Source organism: Chiloscyllium punctatum, chromosome 39, assembly GCF_047496795.1.
Source record: "Chiloscyllium punctatum isolate Juve2018m chromosome 39, sChiPun1.3, whole genome shotgun sequence".
Taxonomy (NCBI): Eukaryota; Metazoa; Chordata; class Chondrichthyes; order Orectolobiformes; family Hemiscylliidae; genus Chiloscyllium; species Chiloscyllium punctatum.
Genome location: NC_092777.1, coordinates 9438352 through 9450888, shown reverse-complemented (window position 1 = coordinate 9450888; position 12537 = coordinate 9438352). Strand labels below are relative to the sequence as shown.

The following is a 12537-nucleotide window of genomic DNA, read 5'->3' as shown; positions in this document are numbered from 1 at the left end:
TGTGTTCACTTTGTCTTTCCTCTTTATTCCATACACCCAATCCTATGAAATACCTAATTCATGATGGGCATGTCTAAGGACAGCCCCAGATTCCCGTGATCATCTCATGGTGTTTAACAAACAATGTAATCACCAGGCCTTGGGATCTTCCTATGCATCCCATTTATTCGCATTCCAAGGTTTCTAGTTATATTCCTTCAGGTATGTCTTGGGCTTGCTCATCTCTAAGGACCACTTGAATTCTGTAATTCATTGTATTCCATGTCCTATCTCTATCAAATCCTCTTGTATTTCTATTGTTCCAGGTTTTAACTAATTGCTATAAGATTCACAATATTAACTACTGTTATAAAGTGTAAATTTATACAGCTACAACTACTGTTAGCACTTTGTAACTAATAAGTTGCGAACAAACAATTCGTTCAGGACTTACCAGGCATCTTTTTAGAGATAAAGAAAGCACTTCCTGAGACTAATTAACTTTCATATCGAGGTTTAATTTTTTTCCCCCCTAATGCTTCTATTATACTTTGGTTATACATGTATCTACACTTAAATTGAAATCTATCTCTGTGATTATCTGAAGAATCCTTAACTGGAATCTATTCATTAATATCATGAATAATGTTTTTAAAAAACTGATTACTGTAAAGTAACTTTAGCTATTGTTTTCATAGCTGATTACCGAGTTAGGCTGACTGGTTCATCGACTGAGGTTTGCGTCCCTTGTTCTAACTGGCGCTGTTCACCTAATGGGGCAACATCCTTTCATTTGTGTGGATGGAATCAATCATTGTCTATCCTTAGATATCCTCTTATCAAATTATTTCAAATGGTTGCTTGTAAGGCCTCCTTGGATTTACCCTGTTCAAAGATAGCATTATGTTTCACTTAAATGCTGGAGCAGGTTGTTTAATTCTGTTTAACCCTTGTCAGCCATTTTGTGTCTTTCAAACATGGGCTGCCCTAACAGCCATTTTTGCTCAACCCTAAATTGCCCAGAGGGCAGTTAAGAGTCAACTACATTACTGGACATGACCCTTGCACCTAAAGGGATCAAATGGAGGGAAAGTGGAGCGAGGTACTGAAATTGCATGATCAGCCGTGATCATGTTGAATGGTGGTTATCGGCTCAAAAGGCTGAATGTCCCATTCCTTGCACCTATTTTTTTCTGAATCTATGAATCATGAGTAGACTGATAGAAGTGTAATTCACTAGGTTGGATTTGTCCTGCTTTTCATGTAGAGTATATACTTCGGCAATTTTCTGCATTGTCAAGTTGATTGTAGTGTTGTAAATGTAAATGCAAGTTCTGGAGCACAAGTGTTCAGTCATATTGTCAGGAGCCAGAGTATTTGCAGTATCCAGTGCCTCCAACATTTTCTGGACAGTATATTGAGTGAATCAAATATAGCTGAAGACTGGCATCTCGATGCAAGGGATCTGGGAAGGAAACCAAGATGGATCATCGACTTGGCATGTCTGGCTGATTGCTTATCTCACTGATTGCTGGGCCTTTCCATCATAGAGGATGGAGATATTTGTGGCATCTCCTCCTCCAGTGAGTTGTTTAATTGTCCACCACTATTCAAGACCCTAAGCTTCCAGTTGCCTACCATTTCAACACATCACCGTGTTTCCTGGCCAGCAGCTTTGTCTCAGGCATGTGACAGTGCTCCAGTGAAGCTCAGTGCAAGCTGGAAGAACAGCACGTAATTTTCCACTTGGAAACTCTCCAGCTTTGTGGACACAATATCAAGTTCAACAATTTTAAGCCTCGAGTTCTGCCCATGTCCTTCCCCCAACCCCACATTCCAGGCCTTGTTAACTTATTGTTAGCCACTAACAATCTCCATTTACAGCTATTAATCTCCAAGCCAGAATTTTATCCACTCCTTTGTCTCCCTAACTACCCTTCTCTCTTTTTGGGCTCGATCTCCTTACCTCCTCCACCCAACCTATCTTCTACGTAAAAACCAACATTTTCCAAGCTACCATCAGTTCTATGGAAGGGTCATTGGACCCGATATGTTAACTCTGATTTCTCTCCACAGATGCTGCTAGACCTGCTGAGCTTTTCCAGTAATTTCTGTTTTCGTGGACCATCCATGACTGGATGTGGCAAGACTGGGGAGCTTAAATCTGATTCATTGGTTGTGGGATTGCTTAGCTCTGTCTATCTCTTACTGCTTATGCTGTTTGGCTTACAAGTAGTCGTGTTTGGTAATTTCCAGATTGACACCTCATTTTTAGGTATGCTTGGTGATGAGAAAACAGAGTCCAATGACCCATCTTTAGAAGTTCAGAGATTCTGCAGCAATTTCAGTTATGTCTTTAATCTCCTGGCGAGTTCATATTTTCATAGATTCATACAGTTCAAGAAAGACTCTTTGGCTCTTCAAATCTGCACTGACATTATCCATCTAATGCCTGCAGTATGGAAACAGGCCATTCAGCCCAACAAGTCCACACCAAACCTCTGAACAGTATCCCACCAGACCCATCCCCTGTCCTCTTCCATGTATTCCCACATTTTCTGTGGCTAATGCACCCAACCTTACACATCACTGAACACTGTGGGCAATCTAGCATGGCCAATCCACCTAACCTGCACATCTTTGAATTGTGGGAGGAAACTGGAATGAGAAAATCCACACAGACATGGGGAGAATGTGCAAACTCCACACAGACTGTTGTCCAAGGGTGGAATCAAACCTACAGTGCTAACTGTGGGTGGCACGGTGTCACAGTGGTTAGCACTGCTGCCTCACGGCGCCAGAGACCCGGGTTCAATTCCCACCTCAGGCGACTCTCTGTGTGGAGTTTGCACATTCTCCCTGTGTCTGCGTGGGTTTCCTCCGGGTGCTCCAGTTTCCTCCCACAATCCAAAAATGTGCAGGCTACGTTAATTGGCCATGCAAAATTGCCCGTAGTATTAGGTGAAGGGGTAAATGTAGGGGAGTGGGTTGCGGGTCGGTGTGGACTTGTTGGGCTGAAGGGCCTGTGAGTAATCTAATCTAAATCTAAATCGAGCCACCATGCCACCTGAATAGCTACCAGTAAAACTGCACTAATCCCAATTTCCTGCACTTGCCCCATATCCTTGAATGTTACAATATTTAAAGTGCTAATCTAAATATTTTTTAAAGGTTTCCAGCCTCCACTTCCTTCCCAGGCAGTGTTCCAGATTCCCACAAATCCAATGGCAATGGTTAAGTAGGGGATACACCATGAGGTTGCATATTGTGCTGGAGTATAATCCTGTTGCTAACAGCCCTCAGCACCTCATGGATGTCAGTCTTGAGTTGCTAGATCTGTTCGAAGTCAGTCCCACACAATATGATGGAAGATATTCTTAACATCAGGATGCCAAAACTTGTCCACAAGCCTGAAGCAAAGGCTCAGTGGACAAGTTTTACCTGCAGATGTCTATAGGTTGAGATAACATTCTTGATCAGGAGTTTTCCACTCTGTGGAGCACACCATGGCACATTGTTTTCATGGTATAAATGCTCAATAATGTGATGGATGATCAGAATGTGTAATTCTTTGTTGACTCTTTCTCAGGACATTGTCCCTGGTGGATTGAAAGATTAACCCCTGGCATTAATCCTGGCAACAGCTGTGACCATTCCAACTCATCAAGCACTGAAACAATCACCCATGGGATTGGCTGGTCTGCTGACTTTAACAGTACCAATCACAGTTGGGCTTATTCATCAGATGGCTTCACAGAGTAAGAATCAATCAAGTTCTGTTGATTTGGTACTTTATGAATGTATTGTTTACTTACATGGTCTTAAGCTCCATGATCTTAAAAAATCCCTTTCTACAATGCTGAAGCCAGAGGGAACATAGTAATTTGTTCAGTCAGGTGACTACTTATCTCCTGATATTGATTTCATTTATACAACCCAGAATGAGGCAGTTCCATGTCTCAAATGAGATAAAGATACCAGTAATCTCTATTCCTTTCACAATAAAACCAATAACAGCTCAAGTTCTGACAAGAACTGATGATCTATCATCCTAGGTGCTTGTTTTTCACTGGCACAGACTTGATTGGCCAAAGGGCCCTTTTCTGTGCTTTAGTCCTCTATGACTCTATGAGCCCATGTTTAATCCAGTCATGTATGGGACTAGTGCACATGATTGGACAGCGCAGAGCGAATTTTAATCTGCACCTAATCTTGTTTCAACTAGCTATGTGACAAAGAGCAGCACTCTGAAAGCTTGTATTTCAATTAACCTTGTCGGGCTATAACCTGGTTTGTTGTGTGAATTTTAACTTTGTCCATCCCAGTCCAACACCGGCACCTCCTCAACTTGGAGAGTGGAAGACAGTCAGTAGCCTCTGTGATGATTCAAGTAAATGAAGGGTACTGTTCTGCTCAAACTCCAAGCAAAGGTTTCAGTCTCATTAGACAAAAATCTGAAAGATCTGCAGAAGCTGGAAATCTGGAACAAAAACGAAAATAGTTAGATAACCTCAGCAGGTTGGGCAGCATCTGTGGAAAGAAATCAGCGTTAATGCTTTGGGTCCAATCAGCCTTCAGTTCTGAAGAAGGGCCACTGGACCCAAAACATTAACTCTACTTTCTCTCTATAGATGCTGCCAGACCCGCTGAGATTTTCCAGCAATTTTTATTTTTATCTCAATCTCATTGCCTGGTATGGAGGGCGCTAGCTATGAAGAGAGGTTGAGTAGGTTCGGATTATTTTCATTAGAAAGATAGAGTTTGAGGGGGGACCTGATTGAGGTCGACAAAATCATGAGGTCTGGACAGGGTGGATAGCGAGAAGCTATTTCCCCAGAGTGGGGGCTCAATTACTAGGAGTCACGAGTTCAAGGTGAGAGGGGAAAAGTTTAAGGGAGAAATGTGTGGAAAGTTCTTTACACAGAGGGTGGTGGGTACTTGGAACGCATTGCCAGTGGAGGTGTTAGAGGCGGGCACGATAGCTTCATTTAAGGTGTATCTTAAATGTATCTAGACAGATACATGAATGGTCAGGGAGCAGAGGGATACACATCCTTAGAAAATAGACTGCAGATTTAGATAGAGGATCTGGATCGGTGTAGGCTTGTAAGGCCGAAGGGTCTGTTCCTGTGCTGTAATTTCCTTCATTCTTTGTTCTTTGTGAAAGGGTTGTTGTCATGGGTGACTTCGACTTCTCTAATTTGATTGGAACGTCCTTAGTGCAAATAGTTTGGATAGAGCAGATTTTGTCAGGTGTGTCCAGGAAGGATTCCTGACTCAATATCTGGATAGGCTGACGAGAGGGGAGGCCATATTGGATTTGATGCTTGGCAATGAACGCGGTCAGGTGTCAGATCTCTTGGTGGGAGAACATTTCAGTGATAGTGATCACGGCTCCCTGACCTTTACTACAGTCATGGACAGTCGTAGAGGCATAGGGCCATAGAGATGTACAACACAGAAACAGACCCTTCGGTCCAACTCATCCATGCCAACCAGACATCCTAACCTAATCTAGTCCCATTTGCCAGCACTTGGCCCATATCCCTCTAAACTCTTCCTATTCACATACCCATCCAGATGTCTTTTAAATGCTGTAATTGTACCAGCTTCCACCACTTCCTCTGGCAGCTGATTTCACAATAGCACAACCCATTGTGTGAAAATTTGCCCCTCAGGTCCCTTTTATATCTTTCCTATCTCAGCATAAACCTATGCCCTCTAGTTCTGGACTCCCCAACCTCAGGGAAAAGACCTTGTCTATTTATTAGTGCCCGTCATGATTTTATCAACCTCTATAAGGTCACCCCCTTCAGCCTCTGACACCCCACTGGAAACAGCCCAGCCTATTTAGCCTCTCCCTATAGCTCAAATCCTCCAACCCTGGCAACATCCTTGTAAATTAAGGATTGCACAACATCATTCCGATAGGAAGGAGACCAGAATTGCATGCAATATTCCAAACATGGCCCAACCAGTCTCCTGCATTGCCGCAACATGACCTCCCAACTCCTATACTCAGTGCTCTGACCAATTAAGGGAAAGCATACTAAACGCCTTCTTCACTATCATATTGGGGCGGCATGGTAGCTCAGTGGTTAGCACTGCTGCCTCACAGCACCAGGGTCTGAGGTTTGATTCTGGCCTCGGGTGACTGTCTGTGTGGAGAATGCACATTCTCCCAGTATCTGTGTGGGTTTCCTCCGGGTGCTCCGGTTTCCTCCCACAGTCCAATGATGTGCAGGTTAGGCAAATTGGCCATGCTAAATTGCCCATAGGTTAGGTGCATTAGTCAGAGGGAAATGGGTCTGGGTGAGTTACTCTTCGGAGGGTCGGTGTGGACTGGTTGGGTCGAAGGGCCTGTTTCCACACTGCGGGGAATCTAATCTAATCTATCTACTTTCAAGAAGCTTTGAACCTGCATTATGGACTCTTTGGTCAGCAACACTCCCGAGGGCCTTACCATTAAGTATATAAGTCCTGCTCTGATTTGCTTTTCCAAAGTGCAGCACCTCACATTTATCTAAATTAAACTCCACCTGCCAATCCTCAGCCCATGCGCCCACCTGATGAAGATCTCATCGTACTCTGAGATAACATTATTCACTGTCCACTATACCTCCAATTTTGGTGTCATCTCCAAACTTACTAACTATACCTCCTATGTTCACATCCGAATCATTTATATAATTGACGAAAAGTAGTGGACCCAGCACCGATCCTTGTGGCACTCCACTGATCACAGGCCTCCAGTCTGAAAAGCAGCCTTCCACCACCACCCTCTGTCATTTATCTTTGAGCCAGTTCTGTATCCAAATGGCTAGTTCTCCCTGTATTCCATGAGATCTAACTGTGCTAACCAGTCTCCCATGAGGAATCTTGTTGAACGCCATACTGAAGTCCATTTAGATTAGATTAGATTAGATTACTTACAGTGTGGAAACAGGCCCTTCGGCCCAACAAGTCCACACCGATCCTCTGAAGAGCAACCCACCCAGACCCATTCCCCTACATTTACCCATTCACCTAACGCTACAGGCAATTTAGCACGGCCAATTCACCTAACCTGCACATCTACTGCTCTGCCCTCATCAATCCTCTTTGTTACTTCATCAAAAAAGTTCAATCAAGTTTATGAGACATAATTTCCCATGTACAAAGCCATGCTGACTATCCCTAATCAGTCCTTGCCTTTCCAAATACATGTAAATCCTGTCCCTCAGGATTCCCTCCAACAACTTGCCCACCACTGACATCAGGCTCACCAGTCTATAGTTCCCTGGCTTCTCCTTACCACCCTTCTTAAACAGTGGCAACCTCCAGTCTTCTGACACCTCACCTGTGACTATCAATGATACAAATATCTCAGTAAGGGGCCAGCCTCGCTTCCCGAGCTTCCCACAGAATTCTAAGTTACACGTGATCAGGTCCTGGGAATTTATCCACTTTTATCCATTTCAGGATATCCAGCACCACCTCCTCTGTAATGTGGACAGTTTTCATGATGTCATCATCCATTTCCCCACATTCCATACCTTCCATGTTCTTTTCCACAGTAAATACTGATGCAAAACTTTCCTTTAGTATCTCCCCTATCTCCTGTGGCTCCACACAAAGGCTGCCTTGCTGATCTTTGAGAGGCCCTATTCTCTCCCTTTAGTCTTTTGTCCCTAATGTATTTATAAAAACCCTCTGGATTCTGCTTAACCCTATATGCCAAAACTACCTCATGTCCCCTTTTTGCCCTCCTGATTTCCCTCTTAAGTGTACTTTTATACTCTTCTAATGATTCACTTGATCTCTCCTGTCTATACCTGACATATGCTTCCTTCTTTTTCTTAACAAAACCTCAATTTCTCTAGCCATCCAGCATTCCCTATACCTACCAACCTTTCTTTCACCCTAGCAGGAATATACTGTCTCTGGGCTCTTTATCTCATTTCTGAAGGCTTCCCATTTTCCAGCCATACCTTTACCTGTGAACATCTGCCCCAATCAGCTTTTGAAAGTTCTTGCCTAATAACGTCAAAATTGCCCTTTCTCCAATTTTGAACTTCAACTTTTAGATCTGGTCTATCCTTTTCCATCACTATTTTTAAACGAATATAATTATGGTCACTGGCCCCATAGCTCCCCCCCCCATTGACATCTCAGTCATCAAAAATGTCATGCCTCTCCTCTCTTGCCTCCCTTTCTGTCCTTCCTGTAACATTTGTATCCTGGAACATTAAGCTGCCAGTCCTGTCCATCTCTGAGCCATGTTTCTGTAACTGTTATGATATCCCAGTCCCATGTTCCTGTTAGGCTCCTTGCACTGAAGTAAATGCAGTTTAATTTATCAATCCTACCTTGTTCAGGATAGGAGCAGATGGTATGGAGAAGTATTTAATTGGTGGAGCATAAATTGGGAACAAATATTCTCAGGGAAATGCACGACAGAAAAGTAGAGGTTGTTCTGGGAGCACTTGCTGCGAGTGCTGGTTAGGTTTGTCCCACTGAGGCAAAGAAGGATGGTAGGATGAAAGTACTTTGGGTGAAAAGAGATGTAGAACATCTAGTCAAGAGGAAGAAGGAAGCTTACTTACGGTTGAGGAATCAAGCATCAGACAGGGCTCCAGAGGGTTACAAGGTAGCCAGGAAGGAACTGAAGAATGGACTTAGGAGAGATAGAAGGGGCATGAAAGAGGGTAAGATTAAGGAAAACCTCAAGTCATTCTACACTTATGGAGGAACAAGAGGATGGCCAGTGTGAGGGTAGGACCGATCAGTGATAGTGGAAGAAACTTGTGCCTGATACGCTCAAACAGGTTGATGTTCAGGAGGATATGCTGAAAATTTTGGAAAAGATGAGAATAGTTAAGTTCCCTGGGCTAGACAATATATACCCAAGGTTACTATAGGAAGCGAAGGAAGAGATTGCTGCACCTATGGTAATGATCCTTGTGTCCCCACTGTCAACTGGAGTTGTGCCAGATGATTGGAAGGTGGGAAATGTTATTCCCTTGTTCAAGAAAGGGAATAGGGATAACCCTGGGATTTACAGGCCAGTCAGCATTACTTCAATGGTGGACAAATTGTTGGAGAGGATTCTGAGAGACAGGATTTATAATTATTTGGAAAACCATAGTTTGATTAGAGGTAGTCAGCATGGCTTTGTGAGGGACAGATCATGCCTCACAAGCCTTACTGAATAATTTGAGGATGTGACAATACACATTGATGAAGGTAGAGCAGTGGATATGGTGTATATGGATTTTAGCAAAGTTTTGACAAGGTTCCCCATGGTAGGCTCATTCAGAAAGTAACTGGCATGGGATACAGGCTATCTGGCTGTCTGGATACAGAATTGGTTGGCCTGTAGAAGACAGAGGGTGGTAGTAGAATGGAAAGTATTTAGTCTGGAGTTCAGTGACCAGTGGTATTCCAGAGCAATCTGTTCTGGAACCTCTGCTCTTTGTGAATTTTATAAATGATTTGGATGAGGAAGTGGAAGGGTGGCTTAGTAAGATTTCTGAAGACACAAAGGTTGGTGGAATTGTGGATAGTGTGGAGGGCTGTTGTAGGTTGCAACGGGACATTGACAGGATGCAGAACTGGGCTGAGAAGTGGCAGACGGAATTCGACCTGGAAAAAGTGTGAAGTGTTCATTTTGTCAGGTCGAATTTGAATGCAGATGCAGGGTTAAAGGCAGGAACAGAAGGATCTTAGGGTCAAAGTCTATACATCCCTCAAAGTTGTCACCCACATTGATAGAGTTGTTAAGAACATAGAACATAGAACAATACAGCACAGAACAGGCCCTTCGGCCCACGATGTTGTGCCGAACTTCTAACCTAGATTAAGCACCCATCCATGTACCTATCCAAATGCTGCTTAAAGGTCGCCAATGATTCTGACTCTACCACTCCCACGGGCAGTGCATTCCATGCCCCCACCACTCTCTGGGTAAAGAACCCACCCCTGACATCTCCCCTATACCTTCCACCCTTCACCTTAAATCTATGTCCCCTTGTAGCACTCTGTTGTACCCGGGGAAAAAGTTTCTGACTGTCTACTCTATCTATTCCTCTGACCATCTTATAAACCTCTATCAAGTCACCCCTCATCCTTCGCCGTTCCAACAAGAAAAGGCCGAGAACTCTCAACCTATCCTCGTACGACCTACTCTCCATTCCAGGCAACATCCTGGTAAATCTTCTCTGCACCCTCTCCAAAGCTTCCACATCTTTCCTAAAGTGAGGCGACCAGAACTGCACACAGTACTCCAACTGTGGCCTAACCAAAGTCCTGTACAGCTGCAACATCACTTCACGACTCTTGAATTCAATCCCTCTGCTAATGAACGATAATACACCATAGGCCTTCTTACAAACTCTATCCACCTGAGTGGCAATCTTCAAAGATCTATGTACATAGACCCCAAGATCCCTCTGTTCCTCCACCCGACTAAGAACCCTACCATCAACCCTGTATTCCGCATTCTTATTTGTTCTTCCAAAATGGACAACCTCACACTTGGCAGGGTTGAACTCCATCTGCCACTCCTCAGCCCAGCTCTGCATCATATCTAAGTCCCTTTGCAGCCGACAACAGCCCTCCTCACTGTCCACAACTCCACCTATCTTCGTATCATCTGCAAATTTACTGACCCACCCTTCGACTCCCTCATCTAAGTCATTAATAAAAATTACAAACAGCAGAGGACCCAGAACTGAACCCTGCGGAACTCCACTTGTAACTGGGCTCCAGGCTGAATATTTACCATCTACCACCACTCTCTGCCTTCGACCGGTTAGCCAGTTTTCTATCCAATTGGCCAAATTTCCCTCTATCCCATGCCTCCTGACTTTCCGCATAAGCCTACCATGGGGCATATGGTGTGTTAGCTTTCATTATCAGGGTGATTAAGTTTAAAAGCAGTGAGGATATCATGCAGCTCTCTCAAGCCCTGGTTAGACCACACTTGGAATATTGTGTTCCGTTCTTGTCGCCTCATTATGGGAAGCTTTGGAGAGGGTGCAGAGGAGATTTACCAGGATACCGCCTGGACTGGAGGGCATGCTTTATGAAGAAAGGATGAGGGAGCTAGGTCTTCTCTTATTGGAGTGAAGAGGACGAGAGGTGACTTGATAGAGGTGTACAATATGATGAGAGGCATAAATAGAGTGGATAACTAGAGACTTTTTTCCCAGGATGGAAATGTCCATCATGACGATGCACAATTTTAAGGTGCTTAGAGGAAGGTTTGGGGGAGATGTCAGAGGTACGTTCTTTACACAGAGAACGGTGGATGCATGGAATACACTGCCAGCAGTGGTACTAGAGTCACATGTATCAAGGACATTTAAGCGACACTTGGATAGGCACATGGATGATAGTAAAATGTAAGATATGCAGGTTAGTTTGATCTTAGAGTAGGATAAAAGGTCAGCACAACATTGAAGACCGAAAGCCTATTTTGTGCTGTACTGTTCTATGCCCTATGTTCTAGATGTCAGAGAGCAAGAGAAGATTAGCCAGGGATCATTTGCTGAAGCATGGACCCTCTTTCCACTGCCGCTGTTTCTCTAGGTCCCCAGCTAAAAACTAAATCAAACTAGAAAAATCCCTGAACTGGGAGAACTGGCCAGTGTTTTGTTGTACGAGTGTTTAAAAAAAAACGTAAAAGCCCTTTTCCCTGATTGTTTCCTTAGGTAGTATCTGTTAACCATAATCAAAATGGCCCATGCCCAGACAAATCTGAACCTCTACCTTTTACAATCCCTTTTGAAAAAAGCCAAGGAAAACACAACCTTGTTTAAAGAGCAGCATCGTCACACCTTGTGTTGGAAAAAATCTGTTCTACCAGTTTCAAATCTTATTTGACGACAAGCTCATTTTATAAGTAGGCATAATTTAAGCAATGTTAATATTTAGCTGCTTTCCACAATTTATTATTATCATGTTGGGGGTGGGGTTGCCATGTAAGATCCAAGTTTGATTAATAGCTCAAAGAAGATAAGCAATGTTTAATAATGTTTAGCAGAACAACTTGGACCAAGTTGCAGAGAAACAAGGTTGATCTTTAAACAGTTCACTTCAGCACTCAGCAGTTCCAGTAGCCAGCTTTGGGGGTAAGAGTCCTGACACCATTGAACTCCCACCTCCACCCCATACCATGTGCAATATTTTCTACTGATACAGGTGATTCACTCCGTTGTGTCTGGAATCATAATGTGAAAGAATACAGCCAGCATGTTGTTCATCTCCAAGCTCCAATGAAAAGCAATGTAATCTAGACCAGTGCAAACTATATTAGAGATGAGCATAGGTTAACTCGGTAGAATATAGCTGCGTTCCAGTCTCAGGCTGTCAGCTCTCCCTCAGTCACATTGAATTTCATTAACCTTGCAGCACAGAAACAGGTCAGTTAACTATGCTGGTCTATTGTCATGGATATACCCTTCCCTATTATCTCTCAGCCCATCAGTTTATTGGCAGCGTGCTGTTCTTTCATCCAGCATCGTTTCTCTAAGTTCATCCTGAATTATGTCAACATAGTTTACCTCTACCATCTGT

The 12537-nt window shown here is 43.5% G+C and overlaps 1 protein-coding gene across 4 annotated transcripts in view; it reads left to right on the top strand.

Moving 5' to 3' along the window:
* The window catches only part of pkd1b (polycystic kidney disease 1b), a 243206-nt gene that overhangs the window by 207996 nt on the left and 22673 nt on the right, over positions 1 to 12537 (top strand). For 3 of the 4 annotated variants that reach the window (XM_072558141.1, XM_072558142.1, XM_072558140.1), the window contains exon 36: positions 3569 to 3737. In XM_072558141.1, the coding sequence (XP_072414242.1) occupies positions 3569 to 3737 (169 nt within the window). Of the gene's footprint in view, positions 1 to 3568; positions 3738 to 12537 lie in introns of those variants that run through there. The other variant, XM_072558143.1, reaches the window with a different exon arrangement.